This window comes from Lethenteron reissneri, chromosome 12, assembly GCF_015708825.2.
Source record: "Lethenteron reissneri isolate LAM-NWPU_2019-01 chromosome 12, ASM1570882v1, whole genome shotgun sequence".
In the NCBI taxonomy this organism is placed as follows: Eukaryota; Metazoa; Chordata; class Hyperoartia; order Petromyzontiformes; family Petromyzontidae; genus Lethenteron; species Lethenteron reissneri.
In genome coordinates, this window is record NC_083790.1 from 2,523,634 (window position 1) to 2,541,353 (window position 17,720).

The 17,720-nt window shown below is 42.3% G+C and overlaps 2 protein-coding genes across 10 annotated transcripts; one reads left to right on the forward strand and one right to left on the reverse strand.

Annotated features, from left to right (window-relative positions):
• Window positions 1-260: 260 nt before the first annotated feature.
• LOC133341749 (uncharacterized) lies at window positions 261-9,013 on the reverse strand. 8 transcript variants are annotated; one of them, XM_061550424.1, is made up of 8 exons: window positions 8,860-8,930; window positions 7,911-7,986; window positions 6,700-7,449; window positions 6,007-6,400; window positions 5,512-5,577; window positions 4,525-4,707; window positions 3,523-3,569; window positions 261-3,291 (listed from the first exon to the last, which is right to left on the reverse strand). In XM_061550424.1, exons 3-8 carry the CDS (start codon window positions 7,438-7,440, stop codon window positions 2,740-2,742), a joined length of 1,983 nt encoding a protein of 660 aa, XP_061406408.1. In that variant the 5' UTR covers window positions 7,441-7,449; window positions 7,911-7,986; window positions 8,860-8,930; the 3' UTR covers window positions 261-2,739. The 8 variants fall into 8 exon arrangements, with proteins under 8 accessions (XP_061406408.1, XP_061406407.1, XP_061406411.1 ...); XM_061550423.1 differs by having other exon boundaries at window positions 7,911-7,993; window positions 8,860-8,908; XM_061550427.1 differs by lacking the exons at window positions 7,911-7,986; window positions 8,860-8,930 and adding an exon at window positions 8,982-9,013.
• A 272-nt stretch (window positions 9,014-9,285) lies between these two features.
• On the forward strand, window positions 9,286-17,592 carry LOC133341751 (histone H3-like centromeric protein A). Of its 2 annotated transcripts, XM_061550433.1 has the most exons (5): window positions 9,286-9,407; window positions 10,453-10,618; window positions 13,379-13,497; window positions 14,172-14,246; window positions 15,877-17,592. In XM_061550433.1, the coding sequence occupies exons 2-5, from the start codon at window positions 10,468-10,470 to the stop codon at window positions 16,003-16,005; spliced, it is 474 nt and encodes a 157-aa protein (XP_061406417.1). In that variant the 5' UTR covers window positions 9,286-9,407; window positions 10,453-10,467; the 3' UTR covers window positions 16,006-17,592. The 2 variants fall into 2 exon arrangements, with proteins under 2 accessions (XP_061406417.1, XP_061406416.1); XM_061550432.1 differs by lacking the exon at window positions 9,286-9,407 and having other exon boundaries at window positions 9,421-10,618.
• Window positions 17,593-17,720: the final 128 nt, after the last annotated feature.

Sequence of the window (17,720 nt, forward strand, 5' to 3'; positions counted from 1 at the left end):
GTTTTTGTATTTTCTTTGAACCTATCTATGTGACTTTACCGAAAGATCCAAAGAATATAATTGCATGCTTTGACACGAATTCACACCTCGCTTTCAAACCTGTTTCGAAATTCATCTCAATACTACGGTGAAAGTTTATGGAAAAATTGTGTAAAAGTTAAACTTCTCCGTAACCGATGAATCGGCAAAGTCTGCGTTGAATAATCTCAAATGAAATACACGACACGCGTTCCACTCAAACATGACTCACAATGATTACATAACGGCAGCAGTGTATTTACTCATTTACAGGCTCGAAATATACTGGCTTGCTCATACTTATACATTCCCTGAATTTAATCACCCTGTTTTTATTTTACCCACGATGTTATGTAATACAGACAGGGGGTTGTAATGCATGATGTTTTAGCACAACGAACATAACTCTTAAATCTCAGTAAACATTTCCTCCGGCCTTGGTAATGACGAAGAGGTGTGGTGGTTCCGACACCTTTACTTTGGAACGTGATGCAATTATAGCCAACTTCCTTTTTACTACGTCAATGAAATGAGCCACAGATCTCTCTCTAAACTGGCGACAGTGCGCATTCTTAGTCATGGTCTTAAGAAAATTCACAACAAATTGCAGATCGTGAGTCAAGTCTTAGCCAGTGGATTTCTGTTAAAGATTATCTCAGGAATTCTAGTCTAGTCGACGAAATCAAATACCTAGTCCACTCTTAGTTATTAAATGTTGGCAACGGGTGCACAATCCTCTGCCACCTCGCAATAATATCAGGTCAGTTACGTTAATGATGTTGGCTAGGAAAACCTACATTTTCGGCTAATATAATTTGGTTAAACCCATCAAAATACACCAATCGGTGTATTAACAAAGTGGTATTTGCGAGTCAAAACCCATTTCAGACGCACTTTCGCGATGTTGATCGGTACAACCACGCACATTTTTTTTTACATATGATGAATGGATAACCATAATTTTTGCACGTGAATTAAGTTCAATTAATGTGACAAAATTAGTTTTTTTTATATCCGCAAAAAGGATATCTGATGCAAAAAAAAAGATTAAGAGGATTCTGTCTAAATTTCGATTTAAAGCTTTCGTGACTGCAGGGATTCATCTTCTTGGTTCTTTCAGTAAAGTCACGTAGAAGGGAAATAATAAAATAATAAAAATAAAACATAATAAAATACAATTCTCACGACGTTTCGGCCACAACGCAAGCAGCCCTGTTATTCACCTGAGGACGGCTGCTTGCGTTGTGGCCGAAACGTCGTGAGAATTATATTATGTTTTATTTTATTATTTCCCTTCTACGTGACTTTACCAAAAGAACCAAGAAGAGGATTCTGTCTAGTTAAACGAAGCCTTTTGGTCTTGGCCATGCGTCGACTTCCTATTTTGATTGGCCAAAGCGTACATTCTCCACTCAGATTCCACCAAGGTCGTACAGCAAGTTAAAATCAAACACACTGCCAAGCAATGCATTGCTTCCTGAAATAACAAGACAGTTGAATGCAAATCAGGCAGGAATGCATGGGCAAAAGCCGCAAAACATCAAAGCATGTGGTTTCAAAAATAAATAATTTTAAACATAAGCAAAACTCTCAAGATTTATGTTATTTCCTTCCACTTTTAAATATATTATAAAAATCGACAAAAATATTGTCATATACATTAAACAAATTCAACAAATTACATAGTGCTAGCGATGTTGCATTGGTTTCAGCCACATAAATGTTTCGAATAGTAAAAGTAACTTATAAGAACAAGTTTACCTTCATGCATTAGATTGTAAAATGTAACAAAAGACAATATATATTACATTGTATATCTTATATCTCAACAGTTTGTTCAATTGGTACTCTTGTAATGTACATGTGCAGCCCTTTTGTCAAACCACTGCTAACGAGGGCCTCTTCCCCATGCTGTGTGGATCATGGGGATATTTGACCCAACTTCATCACACTGGTCAGAACAACTTGAAGGTGGAGCATGGTACATTATCACAATGGCTATTTCTGCACTTATCTCTGGTGGCAATACAGCCCCACAACAGCCTTTGGTTTATGCATGGTGGTTGCCCATCCAAGCACATCCAGCCTCAAACCTGCTTAGTTTCTAAGATCAAACTAAATCAGGTGCAACCTGGGTAATCTGTTAACCCATTTATTCATGTACGAGTTAAATCAGTTCTTTTATAAATTCCTCGAAAAATGTATATAAATACCTTAGTTTTAGGCAAATATAAAGTATAAGCTTCACTGAAAGATGGATGCTTGTTTAAAAATGTGACTCCCTTCACGTTTGAGATTACATAAGCTGCACACATTTGGAATCGTAATGACACATCTTCACGCAATTGCTACAATTGGTCATACGGCTAAATAAATTGATCCACAACCTTTTCACAAATTACTGTAAAGTGAATTAATCCAATGTTCATACAACTTTACAAAATACGAACACTTCTTAGCCACATCACAAAACAACTGCTTCCCGCCAGTTATGAATGTGTGCCAATATGCAGTGTTTGGCTAGCAACAATTACGCACTTGTCAAATACCGTTCAAAACATGCACATTCGGGGATACTGCCACTCCTCCGGACTGTAATCCGAGGCAGAAAAAGAGGGCTGGGGACGTGTGGGAACCTTTGCTGGCTCCGGGTGACACAAAGACTTCTGGTGAGTGTTAGCCCGATGGTCGAACCTCTCCTTGTTATGGGCCGACTCCGTGCTAACGTAGGTGATGCGACAAACCGCGATGAAACTTACACATATCGTGTTGTTTAAAGGCAAATTCGCCATTCGAAGGAAACTGCTCACGTGGCCTAGCCTGGTCAGGCTGCCTGGCGACATGCACTGGGCAGCTGTCTACAAAGGCAGAGAAGTGGCCGTTGCTCGTGCAGGGTTGGTGATCACGCACAAACGCATCTTCTGGGCTATGAGCCGCTGCCCTTGACCGCCGTGAAAAATTCTCACATCTCACCACCTCCGACTGGTGGCCCCTGTAAGGCTTCAGAGTAGGTCGGTCGCATGCTTTTGGAGTGAAGCCAGTAACCCCAGCTGGAGGCAGGAACTGGCAGATTTGAGAGACATTTTCAAAACAGCCACCTCCAGCGGCAACATCAGCAGGTTGGAAGTTCGGGAGACGGGTTGCCATCACAGTGGGGTGGCTGACAGCTGCTGGATGGAACATTGTGGGGAGTGGACACAGGGCTGCTGCATGGTCATGCAGAAAGGACTTGGCCTGCTCCTGCTTGTGAAGCGAGGTCTGGAAACACATATTCTGCTCAAAACAGTGAATATAAATTCTTTGCCATTCATCACGTTTTCCCTTAATCTTAATTACACATTTTCACTTACATGAATCGAAAAAAGGCTAATATAAAACATTTGACCAAAAAATGTGACGTTTTTAAAGTGGGTTGTATGCTATGGCATTGGATTCAAAAGAACAATCTATAATCAACAGTGATGGTGGGAGTTATAAAACAGACAATCATTTGACTTCACTTACAGACATTTGGTAGCAAGCACTGGTTTCTCGCCCCCTTTCAAAGAACCCTGCAAAGGAGAGAATAAACGCTTGGATACACGTCCAATACAATTGTTTACACAACCATAATGGTTAATCTCGGCAACAAGAGTTGGCTAACCAATCTGTTCCCGCATCAACATTCAAGGTGATCCTCACAGTTTTCAAGATCCCCTATGGACTTACCCCACCCAGCCTAACTACCATCTCACTCTACACTCCCCCACGCGCTCTCTTTCCCCTCCGCAGCTCAGCACTCCACACAATGGGAAGTCACTCCTCCGTTGCAGTTCCTCGTAGTCTGGAACTCCCCCACCCCACAACTGCACGGTTGACCCCATCCCTCTGTAGAAGTCCAGAATTAAGATCTTCCTCTTATAATTTGTCTAGGATACACCATTTAAATATATTAATGCTCATACCCTCCACTCTCTCTAATTTCCCATTGCACTTTAAAATAATGCCAAGTTTTCCTTTATGAGCTCATAACAACATATTTGTCATCTCATTGTGTATTATTTGGCTGTGGGGTCGGGGGGGGGTCTTGATGACATTTAATCATATCATTACGCGGCCTAACTTAAAAGTCAATTACTATAAATCAGCTGTTAAGTATGACAATTTTAAAAGTTGGGTATCTAAGTCATGAACTAAATCGTGAACCATATCACTTCCTATTACCCGAAATATACACCTGAAGGCAATCTGCAATTCACCAATGCTGAAAAAGTAAGTGAATGGCTAAATTGCTTACGACTTAATCTCAATCGGTTGCTCTACATAATCACACATCGTTGTGCATACACCCCCACAGGGGTCTGTTATGTTACATTGAACTTCGTTTGCACAGTACATAGCCAACCATGCTAATTGGAGGTGCGGGAAATGACAACAAGCTAAGTTCTACATAAATGAGTTTTCAATCTCGAAGTGAGTTTTCAAATCGAGAATGAGTTTTCAATCTCGTGTGCAGAGGAAACTCACCTCTCTGCGACTGAACCATAGGCGGGGGTGCACCATTCGGAGCGTCGGGTCCCTTTATCACCTGAGTAGGTGGTGGCGCCACCCCGGGAAAGGACATCCGTCCAAGGCTTGGACCTTCAAGATGTTGCGATGATTTTATACATGAAACGAGGACGCGCCGGTGCTCCAACGCCAAGCGCCGATCTGAAAACGAGTGGCGATGCAAAGTGGACAGACTTCATTCGACCGCTGATGACAATATTCAACTATCAAAAATAGATTTAAACAACGGAACAAAATTATGCATTCGCCATTCGAGTGTAATGCCTTTCACGTGCGTTTTGTTCCTCGGAAGTATTCATATATTTATAATGAGAGCGCTCGTGCCAGGTGTGCAGCAAGCAGTGCGTCCACAGGTCACGATGAATCAGAATATTTATTTATACTGGAGGAATCTGAAGAGCTATAAATATAAAAACACAATAGGCGTGCATGAGACAATGGCGCAGGGATAGCGGCTCCACCAAGGATGGCAAGCCTCGGTCGGCAGGGCTGGGGTGCCAAGGCGGGTGCTTTTCAGCACTGTTTTTTTTGTCTTCGTATTTTTGGCAAGCCACCAGTAGCAACACAACTTTATAGGAGAGTTTCGTTCACATTGGATCCTCCGTATGATGATTATCATGTCACCCTCCTCTTCGTTAAGACAGCTTAAGTATGTGTGCGATAGTTTTGCTCGACATGTCGTTTAAAGTTGGTACATGACATTAGCCATTCATAGGCTATAATCAGAATCTTTATTTAACACCTGTGATGCATGGTAGTGAGCTAATTGTATCATACAAACTTCTTAAACTTATTGCCAAATTACCCAAACAGCGTGGGAAGGCCCTTACCCATCAGAGGACTGACAAATGACTTATATGGACATGTACATACAACAAAAACATGACAGTAGCATGAAAGACTATTATGTATCTATATTATTAACTGGAGTGTGCGGTGAGTTACCTGGGAAGTAAGTGCGAGATTCCAAGAAGTGCTGCACGGTTTTTGCAGCTTTAAATATCAAACTCACTGCATAGAACCAAACACATCAAAGACAGTCGTTAGGCTTTGCATTGCAAACATATTTTTAAAACATTAAAAGCGTGTCTTTTATTAAACCACGAGTAATTTGCCATTTCTCATTAAAACCCGAAATCAAAGCAGGTTTATGCTTTGATGAGTGACCACAGTATATGAAACAGGTGTTATAGCCTGCTCCAGGAACTACATTGTCAGCAGAGGCCTGTGCAGTAAAATACACTTATACTCTACTATGCCCCAACATCTATGCTCCTGGCCTTCACCAACCTGCACTGACTAGCGTGGCAAAGTATGGCCAAATGATTTGTACGTTGTGAGATGGTCCTCAACCACCAGTAAATTGACAGTTGTACACCGAAGTGAACATAATTTTTATACTCTTAGGTTTTTCGGTAAAGTCCTGTGCATCATCCTTGCCTGTATCTGTGTCCCAGTATCCAGAGTCAATGCATTCGTTGTCAGCCCCGCCTGTCTCTTTTGGGCAACAACTCATTTTCTCTTTGTCTCTGGTTAACTCTGGCTTCTCCTGGTGTTTGTGCCTTTTATTCTTCTTTTTCTTTCTGCCCACACCAGTGTGCGACCTGAGGCTTTCTGCTGTGGAGCGGGTCTTTGTAGCCCTTTCATCTGTGCCAGGCTCCTCGCAAGCTTTGGAATTTCTGTGAGCACGTTCCGCATGGCCGGCTGCGAGCTGTGAACCTTGCAGAGAAGAACACAAAGAGGCTCTGTCTCGTGCCGAGCTAAGAGGCGTGCTGTGGCTCACAGACTCCATTTGTAAAAATTCTGAAGGAGATTTGATCAATTCAACGATCACCTGCGTAAAAAAATATAATTTAACGGTTATTGTAATCGCATGAAAAAAAAATCCCCATTATCAAATTACAACATTCAACACTCTTACAAGGAATAAACATTGTAATACTCAAAATAAAGTGATACGTGTATCATCTTTAAATAGAATCAGCATCTGTATTTATTCTGGAGGAAGCTGATGACCTATGAAGCTATTTTTCACAGGGGTCGGTCAGCAAGTTATAACAATACAAAAAAACGATAGGAGTGCAAAATAGAGAACAGTTAAGTAAGTCACTAAAATAAATACGTAAATACAACCTTGGACTGAAGCGCAGTCGACCTGAGAGATTCATCCCGCTTCGCTTTCCGTATCTTTCTGTGGCACATATCACTCTTAGCACCTCTTGTCTTGGACGGTTTAACTGCTGCTTGGGCCTGCAAATTGTTGATATCTTTTGACTCCACCATCTGGCTGAAAAGTCCCAAGCGCTGCGTGAGCCGGTTCTGCGTGATCAGCTGGCACGTGTTCTGCGTGATCAGCTGGCACGTGTTCTGCATGTCACACAGGACTGTCCTCTGCATTGGATTGACGACCATGGGCTCTGCTTGATTTCCTCTCTCATTTATCTCTTTCCTGCTGGGCTTGTGCAATGTTGCCTGGCAGCGTTTACTGCCGGTCTCCTCCCCGGCCACCATGCCCGTCACCTTGCTAGCACCGCGCTGAAGGAACGTGCGGGAGGAGTGGTTTCGTTCCCTGTGTGTCTTCCGCCATATATGCTTTCGCCGGTCACCCAAGCGCTTTCTGGATGGCCCTGAGGTGCGCCTGCTGCCACTGTCGCTGCTGCTGGGGTCGTTGGCCTTTCTGTCTGGGCCATGGTTCTCTGAGCTGGGTGCGCCGGTGTCTTTATTGTTGAGGTTCTGAGAATGGTCTGGCGATTTCGCGGGTGCCACCTGAGCCAGGGCCTCTGAGGGCACCGCTTTGCTACGTTTGCGAGTGCAGAAGGCTTCCATAGTTAACGACTGCACCTCCTTCGGTCGCTTTTGTTTCGTCTTCCCCATTTAAGTCAACTGCATGCAAGCAATGGTGCACACAAAAACACAACAATCCAAAGTAAATTTTTGAGATAAGCATTACAACACATGTTTATGTACACTTCATCTGATCTCGTCAGATGTGAGAAGCTTTGCAGGGTTGAGCTTGGATAGTGTTAGGAGGGCTGACCACCTTGCATAAACAGATTATAGCTGCTGGAAGAATGCCTCCCCTTGCCGTTAAGATTGTGGAATTTACTTGATCATACTTCACGTTGGTCATTGCGAGTTGAAGACGTGAGAGCATACAACTACATGCAGTACAACAATTGATTGCGCTGCTCTGCCCTCTGTTGCCACACACGACGTAGCTTAAACATGCATATACCGTATTGGGGGCAACAATTAAAAGAGTTGTTTGTTGCTGAACAATATATACGTTTAGTGCAAATTGGCTTGTACTCAGCAACTGTGTAAAAAACAAATATGCATCTCACAGTGAACCCTCTCATCAGCCACGGTCAATCCACTGCTGAATGAAGGCCTCCTCAATCTTGCGATGTGACAATCCACCTAGCATCTACACACGAACTGATTTCATTGCTCCATCTCCAACCCGTAACAATCCACAAATGAACCATACTGAATCCCAAATACCCGATTATCCGGGTTATAAGACGCACTTTTCCGCATTTTAAAGAAAAGTTGGGAGGTGCGTCTTAAGATCCGGCATGAGACCAGATCTGGAATACCCTTGCCTCTAATCTACAGCTTAGTTCCCTACCTTCACTCCACTTATTTACTTCCCTATCAGACCAACACACAGAGGTTACCAGCACCTGTACCTAACTCTGTTTCTGGGGCATCTTGCTCCCACGTTTGCAATTCCTTAACTCCTCTGCAATATTCATGTTTTTGTCTTTTTGTTATTGCTGTGCTCATGCACCACATAGCCGAAAAGCTGGCTAAACGGGATCACCCTTGGAACAAATCAAATATGCCCCCAGATCTGTGGACATTTATTGAGACCTGACGAGACTTACTTTCCAGAGCGTCTTATAATCCGGACAATACGGTAACAGTGAAGGCATTTAACCCGAATCATCCCACGTTAAGTCAACCAACGCAACACATTTGTCAATAACAGTGGGACTTTAAGAAGAAACGAGCGTGTAATAGGCGACGTTTCAGGCAATAGCCCTTCTTCACAGAGAGGTAGTAGATAACAGGGCCATCGTTGGTTGCTTGCACACCACTGGCCAAGCGTTATCACAATACAAAAAATAAATTGGCGATAACCTCCGATACGTGGAACGCGAGATTAACACTTTTAACATAGTGTACATACAACGCATTTAGTAAACAAAGCATGCAAGCGCCGCCTGCAGTAAAACAATCGTCGTATACATGCACCGGAAAGTTGTCGTTGCGTAATAAAAATCTTACTTAATTATAACGATCGTTACGTTACCATAAACTACAATTGCACAATTAAAATAAACAGACTTTCAACAGCAATCGAAACGTTAACCCTTGACCTCCCGACAGTTTTCAACGTCATCACTCACGCGTCATCACGTGCCGACGTCCACGTGACAATGTCATCGCGCACACATCTGCGTGGTGACGTCATTTCCCCCCCCCCCACAAGATTTACCCCGCGTCTGCGTCTTGACGTCATCGTACACGTTATTTGGTGTCCTCGCTTACGTACATTACGTGATGACGTCATCACGTATATTACGCGATGACGGCATCACGCCCCTTACGTGATGGCGTCATCACGTCAACGCTGGTTGGCCAGCGTTACAGAGCGGGCTTCGGTTTGGAGTGACGGTCACGTGAACGGTGACTTGGCGTGGGTGCACCTAGCCTGGCACAAGCGTCGTGGTGACGTCACCGCCACTCAGTGGCTGTTGATGTTGCAATAATAATAATACAGACAGACCTGTTCTTCACCTGAGGACGGCTGCTTGCGTTGTGGCCGAAACGTCGTGAGAATTATTTAATGTTTTATTTTTATTATTTTTTTATTTCCATTCTACGTGACTTTACCGAAATAACCAAGAAGATGAATACCGCTACTCTTGTTTAAAACTGGGCCGACGTTCCCAAAATGCTTTGTACTTCCAAACTATTAAAAATTGTTTATTGGATACTTCAATGTTCAACTTTATACAGCAGTCGTTCAGACTTGTGGTCATTCTATTCGCACGCGGGGTACACAGATAGATAAATCCTCTCGATATCACTTAGATTGTAAATGTTGTGGATTTGCTCTCCAACACACCGGTGTGCTGTGCTCGTAACGAATTTGCATTTGCTGTGTCGGGTGGTGGCGGGTTTAGCGACACATTTATATATTTTACGCGATCTAACCCCCCAAAAACTATATTATTGATGATATTAATCGCGAAAGTCTACGTGTTAAACCAGTATAAATCCGTAATATAAATACAGTGAACGTGAATCATTAAGTAACATTGTATATAAATAAAGTTTACGTTAATAAGTAATTTGGTATTCATAGGAAACCTTTATAATTAATATAGTATAAAAAATACAGTCGACATTAATCATTAATATGGCATATAAATATAGTCGACGTTAATAATTAATATGTTATATAAATATAGCATATAAATATAGGTTAGATAAACAATAATTAATAAATTGAGTAGATAAATATAGGCAACGTTAATAATTAATTAAACAGCTGTGCGGTTGCGTGTTTCCGGTTCCGGTCCGTTGCCGGGGCAACCGCAACGGTCGCGGGATTTGAATTTGGCGGAAGCGGCTCCACGTGGATGTCCTCAGCCCACTCGCCGCACAGCAGCGTCGCCCCTTTAACCCGCAATCTAATAGGCAATAGAACTCGCGACAAACTAGTGTGTGTGTGGTTGTTTTTCTTTGTTGTAGAACGCATCCCTTATCATTCACCAGCTTCTCCGTAGATCGTTTTCTCGTGTTCAATTCGGGGCATTTTGACGTTTATTTTACGACCGGGGTATTTTTTTTTGTTTTGTTTGTTGCGCTGAGTAATTACAAACCGCAATGCCTCGTAAGAGTGGCTCGACCGGCGGCGGCGCCTCCAAGAGGAAACCTCCGGCGCCAAAGCGGAGGCAGCCGCTGTCTGTCGCGGAGTCCCCCGAGCGGAGTGCGCGGGCCAGCACCTCGACTGCTAGCGCCCCGCGCCCTGCGGGAGGTAATATCAAGGCGCAAGGTTCACGGGCAAAGCAATAGCTGCTTACGTTGTCAACAGCAGCAGATACATGTATCTTGTCCTCAAACGCAGATTCTAGGGTACGGTTAACACAGCGGTGGTAGCCAAATGATGTGCTATGAAGAAGGGCCATTGCCCGAAACGTCGCCTACTATATGCATTTTTTCTTTAAAGGCCACGGTATTATTGACGAATGCGTTGAGGGTGTTTTTGTTTGTTAATCGTACTCAAGCACCGCCGCCAACGCAGCATCGCTAAATACAGTAATTTGATTGGGAACGCCATCGATCATTCGATCGATGATGATAATGGTGACGTTAACAATATTAAAAATGGTTATTCCTTAAGATTTTTTAAGGCTGGTCCTGCAACATATGGATTGTTTAGCCCAGGGGTCGGCAACCAAAATAACAAGAAGAGCCATTTCTTTCCAATTCGGTACAAAATTCAGTTTTTCAAGAGCCGCAATGCATCTGAGTACATACTGTACATATCGTCAAGAAGCAGCCCGTAAAGAGCCGCATGCGGCTCCGGAGCCGTAGGTTGCCGACCCCTGGTTTAGCCGATTCCATTGCTAGATGTTTGGCTTTAAGTTAGTATGAGAAAATCGGGGAAGCCGGTGGAAACCCACTACGCATTCGAGGGGGTGACAGCACTTACCTCGCAGACGTCTACAGCACCCGGCAAATCGTGTTTGGTCATCTATCAAAGTGCTCGCCAGGCTCGAGACTGTTGAGAGCGTACGGCGATAGGTCTATTTGGTAGCTATATTCGTGAGTGGCAGAATTGATATTAATACAGTAATCGTATTTATTGGAGGTCGGGTGTCTGCACTTGCTTCTGGATCCGGAAGAAGGATGTACAGTACTGGCGAGGTGCGGTGACACCGATAACGGGCCACAGTAGAAAACTGCCTCTGAAATGGGGACATGCTCTGCTGGTTTCTCGATGAGATCGTAATATTAATAACGTACAATTGGTGGTCAGTCCACTGCTGGATGAAGGTCTCCCCGTATTGTGTCGGTGATGATTTTTTTTACCATACTTTACGCTATGCTCAAATTTTACCGCCGGTCTAATTCACGACCCGGAATTCAACTCAGGTCACCAGGTTTATAGGACAATGTTTTTACCACTGTGTTTAGCTGATTATAAATGAGGACCACGGCTGTTCATTGGGGGAACTTGGGCCACCCTAAGGATCCCTTATAAGGAATCACCAGGTGAATAGTCTGGTCAAGATGTGCTTGTTTTCCTTTGGAGATAGGGGAATGTGTATGACGACTTGCTGCTTTGTGGTGCAATATATGTATGGGTCTGGTGACCACCGCCACATTCAGTTATTAGATTAATTATGTTTAAAGGAGAGATGTGATTTTACTCATCACATGTTTTTTTTTTTAAATCACAAGTTGGTGAGCACAGGCTCAAAGAAGCAGGTCAGTAAACAAACATTACTATGGAATGTCTAATAGAAAAGAGTTGATGTGTTTCTTGAAATGAGCAATGTTGTAAGAATTTGGAAAAATAGATGATGGGAGGGAATTCCAAAGTGGGGAGCAGTGTGATGCAAGCAGAAAGAGAAGTATCTTGACCTGCATTGCGGAAGTTGAACTTAGTGTGGATGAGACGAAACAGTCCGTTTAGTTGACCGAGTCCTCAGTATGGGTGGAGAAAATACTGTAATGAGTGAATTGTAACCATGGTCGAAACGATAGAAGAATAGGTGACTGACTGCCTGTGAGCAAATGGCTGGACCGAATCAGGGAGTGCTGGATAAATCAACCCGCCTGCTTTAAGTTGAAACCGATCCAGTACAGTGAGGTAAGAACTAGGTGCATCATATTCTTAGATTTTTTTCGGTAAAGTCACGTAGGTAAAAAATTAAAATTAATAAAGTAAATAAAATAAAAATCACGACGTTTCGGAGGCAACACAAGCTTCCGTCTTCAGGTGGAACCGTCACAGCCACGACAGCTGTATCAAGTAAATGAGAGATTACAAGAGCTACCACTCCGTATATATAATGGTTGAAGAGGGGAAGGGCCAAGTACGGCACACGTTTTTATTAATATGGTAAGGTGAGGCTTAAGACTAAGAATAGACTGCATAACAAAAGACTGAGCCTTTGTTATGGAGAGGTGCGGTTTGTGACTACGACTAGCCTACATAACAAAAGTGTGAAAAAATAAAAAAATAAACCTGGTAAAACAAACTGGCTGTCTATCAATAACCTGTAATAGTAGTCTGTCAAATAAGATGGTCCAAATAAGTGTAGTTAAATCTTTTTTGCATGGTTAATCACATCTTTCCAATGATTACTCAGTTTGTAACCATCATCACGGTTGAAATTATGTCTGTGTTTGTATATTTGTATGGCTTCGTGTACAAACCTTTGATGGTAGCCAGGAGGTTTGCAGAGCACCTTGGTCTCGGAAAAGACAATTTCATGAGAGCCCACAGAGTTGTAGCAATGATCGGCAACGGCCGAAGAATCCGAAACGTCGTGATTTTTATTTTATTTTACTTTTATTAATTTTCATTTTTTACCTACGTGACTTTACCGAAAAAACCTAAGAATATGAATCCTTGCAGTCACGAAAGCTTCAAATCATCCCAACTTTGACAAGATTTGTGCTGTGTATACTCGTCTGACGCATTTAAAGCAGTGCGGGTGTGTGCGAACACATTGGACTCCAGATATGTGGTTGAATTGTTTGGCTGAATTGTTTGGCTGTGTAGAACGTTCTCCAACGAAAAGGAAGCATCGTTTTCGGCCAGGCTCCAGGGCACTACTCGAGATCCGCAAGTATCAGAAATCCACAGATCTGCTCCTCCGCAAGCTTCCATTTTCACGTCTGGTTCGTTACACATCTACGAATGGAATAGGATCAATATGGGTAATGTATCTTGTCCTCAAAAGCAGAATCCTGTCCTCCGAAAGCACGTGAATCTTGACCTGAGACAGCAAACTTTTGCCTGCACCATTTCCTTTCACCAGGATTATAAACCCAGCTCCAGTCTTCTTTTCAACACAACCAAGGAGAATGGATGCCCTATAGCAATATATAAACTGTTGGTAATTTATAGCACTTGAGTAATAATTTACATACCTTTGTCATTTGGCTGCTGAATGAAGGCCTCCCATCTCCATGCCAGTCATGGAGGTTGTTTGACCATACACCACCACGCTGGTCATTGCAGGTTAGTGAAGTTGGTTGGGGGGCAGAAGCATTTCAGATATTACTTGCCACTGACATTTACTGCTGCCATTAACCGAGCTAAACTTGCCAGATGTATAGCTCAATGTGCTAACCTCTACACCAAGACACCACTTAATAGCATTTAAAACAAATTGTGTGGGCATTGTGAACACGGGAGGGCTAGACCTGGAACAAGTTGGGCCTCAACTTTTATAGCTGCAGATTTCACGTTAAATTAACTGCTATTTTGCTACATCTTTACAGCTACATTCTGGATTTAAATTATGGAGTTGTCTGGCTGTTGTGCTTTGTGTTACGTGCATTGTGCGCAGGTGAGGGAGCTGACTTGTCGTCTTACAGTGCATCCGTTGAATTGGCAATCGTTTGCATTATTGGCTCTGCAGGAGGTAAGTGACTTATCCTGTATCATCTTACATACACATAATATTGATACATTGAACTTTTTCAAACATTTGAGTGGGGCTCTCCTGCCAGTCACTGCTGTAAGGTTTATAATACACACGATCTAACAAAATACAAAACCCATAAAGTAGAGGCCGACCGAAAGTTGGCAAATGGCCTCTTTCGGCATACTTTCGGTTTCGGCCGAAAGTCAATTTTTTACTTTCGGTCTGGTTTCGGTTTCGGCCGAAACTGATATTGACTTTGGGTCGTCAACCGAAGATCTATTTTTTGAATATAACGCGAGTGCTACGTCTATCACTGCCTATCGACCGGTCAGTCGGCGCGAGGCAATCCTATGCGATAGGCTGCAAACACACACGTCAGCAGCAGTAGCTTGGGAGCGAGGTTACAGCCGCAACCATGGTCTGCTAATGTATATATGATCGGTCAACAGACGGCAGCCTGTCAGGCTGAATGCGGAAATACTGTTTCTTTCACCATTCGAACCTCATTTGCCAGTAGCAAAATATAACTGTTGTTTTACCCTTTTATCTGGCAACAAAACTGACACCTATTATTATTGTTGTTTCTTTACTACAACATTCGTTTGTTTGGATATAATTACTAAGTAACACCTAAAGATTTGATATTTAGCAACTCTTACTGCAGGCTCTGAATGATTAGTTGTAGATTTATTTTTAATTAAAGTAGCCTTGCATCATGACATATTTCTTAAATCTTGTGTTCGGTAACTTCGGTTATATACCTTTCTGTCTCGGTCGAAAGTGTAGTTAAACTTTCGGTTTCGGCCGAAAGTGTATTTTTTTACTTTCGGTTTCGGTCAAAAGTGTAGTTAAACTTTCGGTTTCGGCCGCAAGTGTATTTTTTTACTTTCGGTTTCGGTCAAAAGTGTAGTTAAACTTTCGGTTTCGGCCGAAAGTTTATTTTTTTACTTTCGGTCTGGTTTCGGTTTTGGCCGAAACCAGAAATTCAGTTTCGGTCAGCCTCTACCATAAAGGGGCCTGTGGCTAAATCACCCTAAATGCAGCTGATCCCATTAGATCTCAAGTTCATCTTCTTGGTTCTTTCGGTAAAGTCACGTAGAAGGAAAATAATAAAATTAATAAAATAAAACTACTTGACCGACCTGTTCTCCACCTGAAGACGGCTGCTTGCGTTGTGGCCGAAACGTCGTATTATTTTGTTTTATTTTTATTATTTTATATTTTTCCTTCTACGTGACTTTACCAAAAGAACCAAGAAGATGAATCCCTGCAGTCACGAAAGCTTTAAATCGAAAGATCTCAAGTTATGAGGGATTTAGCCTAGTTAGTAATTGGATAGGTGACTATCAAGGCTTTCCAGGTGTTGTAGGAACGGTGTTGCAGTATTATCAGATGGCAACTGTCACTCTCTTGTATGTTTTCTTTGAGTACTGGTTTCCTCCCACATGAGGTCAAGTACTCTATAATGAAATGGTATTGACCATATATTTACCTGCAGGAACCCTCCTGAAAAGAAGTCTCAGCTCATCGAGGCTTTCCTGAGTAACGTTACAAACCTCGCATTTGAGCTGTGCCGCTCACAGTAATTTTGTCTCCCTTTTCACATCTGCCTTGCCCACTCATTAAGGCCACAGAGGCATTCCTCGTGAAGCTGTTTGAAGACTCAAACCTGTGCACCATCCACGGCAAGCGAGTGACACTCTTCCCACGCGACATGCAGCTCGCACGACGGATACGTGGCATAGACCGCTTTTGAGCATCTGCACTTTCGACGAGGACCTTCATTTTTTTTGCGTGGCATGCATGCGCAACACGAACGAGGAAGCAACATCAGATGGCAGAGCCCAGCTTTCTAGAACGACAGTGCCACTCCCATCATTGGCGGAGGGTGCCTGCTCACACAGGGGAACAAGTTTGTTCACCGTTTATAAATCGTTCACCGACAGGCACAGAGGCAGCGTGTGCCAAGGCCATCCGTTATAAGCGAACGTGTGGGGAGTTTTCCTATTTCATCGTGCAGGTCTGATATAGAATTATTTTAAAAGGATAATTACATTCTCAGGTCGTTTTAACCTGTGAAGTGCGTTTTGACTTTGTAAATTTTCAACACTTCGTGCAGAATGGTTGTGTTAACTATACAAGTCTTTGTATTATGGAATATTTTAATGTCTTGATAAATTGTCCACCCTGTATCATTTGTATTTGTAACCCTATTAGCAAGTAATGTATATAAAACAATTCTGCCACGTAATAAGGACCGTAGGGATTGTTTTTATGTTGACGGATGGTAGCTATTTTAATAAGTTTAGATATAAGCATACTATATTTGCAACACATTCTTGCATTTTACTTGTGGTGGGAAATTTTAGGGAAACAGCTGATACAAGAACGTTGCATGAGTCCATTTGACTCGCTCCTGCAAGCAGTGTGCTGATATCCAACTTCGACTGCATTCATGCCTCAGACCTGGTAGTAGACTGAATACATTCATCCATAAGGCCACTTGTCAGAACCACGCGCATAACTTGTGGTTCCAATTTCTGTGGCCAATAAAAAGCGGATTGTGATAACCATCTGAAATTAGTGGATTACCAAATGACTTATTAGCCATATTCATACATGAGTACGACTAAAGTTTTTTTGACCACGAGTGGTACCGATTTCTGCTCTGGCTCATGGACTATATTATACAGACCGAATTCATAGGTTTGGTTACCACATGAAATTTGCCAAGTTGGTTGTCCCTGTGCAGTTTTAATTTATGACAGTTTAGTAGAGTATTTGCCTCCTGAAAACACCAAATAAAAGAAAAATGTTGGATACAGCTACTAAACTAACAAAAAGCCTGGTTATAAAGTCTGGGGACGTATAAAAATGTAGGTGGTGCAAAATTGGGCGGGGTGGGGAAGAGCATTTAAACTCAATATTTTTCGTTTAATTTACACAATTAAGTTTTAACAGCATCCTCAAAACATTGTTTGCAAAAGTTACAACATAAAAGTATTATTTTAAATGCCCATGTAAATTAATATTAAGTGGCATTTGGGATGATTAACTTCAGCTTTTAAGTGTTTATACAAGTTAAATGTTGCATCTTGCTTGGCATGCCTCAACTGTTTGTGCCTTACATTGTTTTAAACTGTTCTATATAATAAAGTTTTCCTTACACACTGCAACATCAATTTAATGACAACTGCGGTGCCACAATGGCTACACTTAATACAAAAGCATGCTTGACTAAGCATCTTGTTGAGGAGTTTGTCTTGGTGCACTCACAGCATCGCCTATGATTTAGACTGAAATGTGAATGCCTCATTTCTGTACTGTTGTCATGCATTTCAGTGTTCGTTTTTAGTTAAGACATAAGGTCGTTTGAAATATAGAAAAATGCCATTCGGAAATGTATTGTGAAGTGTTAAATTGTGTTAATCAATTTAAATTGGTGACAAAAACGACTATACAGACCTTTAC

Bases quoted from the DNA above. Each gene is read 5' to 3' on its own strand.
- LOC133341751 (XM_061550433.1), top strand. From the start codon at position 10,468: ATGCCTCGTAAGAGTGGCTCGACCGGCGGCGGCGCCTCCAAGAGGAAA. The intron at 10,619-13,378 runs GTAATATCAAGG...TTGGCTGTGTAG, and splicing joins CGCCCCGCGCCCTGCGGGAG to AACGTTCTCCAACGAAAAGG. The intron at 14,247-15,876 runs GTAAGTGACTTA...CCACTCATTAAG, and splicing joins CATTATTGGCTCTGCAGGAG to GCCACAGAGGCATTCCTCGT.
- LOC133341749 (XM_061550427.1), bottom strand. From the start codon at position 7,440: ATGGGGAAGACGAAACAAAAGCGACCGAAGGAGGTGCAGTCGTTAACT. The intron at 4,708-5,511 runs GTAACTCACCGC...ACTCGTTTTCAG, and splicing joins ATCTCGCACTTACTTCCCAG to ATCGGCGCTTGGCGTTGGAG. The intron at 3,570-4,524 runs GTGAGTTTCCTC...TCTCCTTTGCAG, and splicing joins TATGGTTCAGTCGCAGAGAG to GGTTCTTTGAAAGGGGGCGA.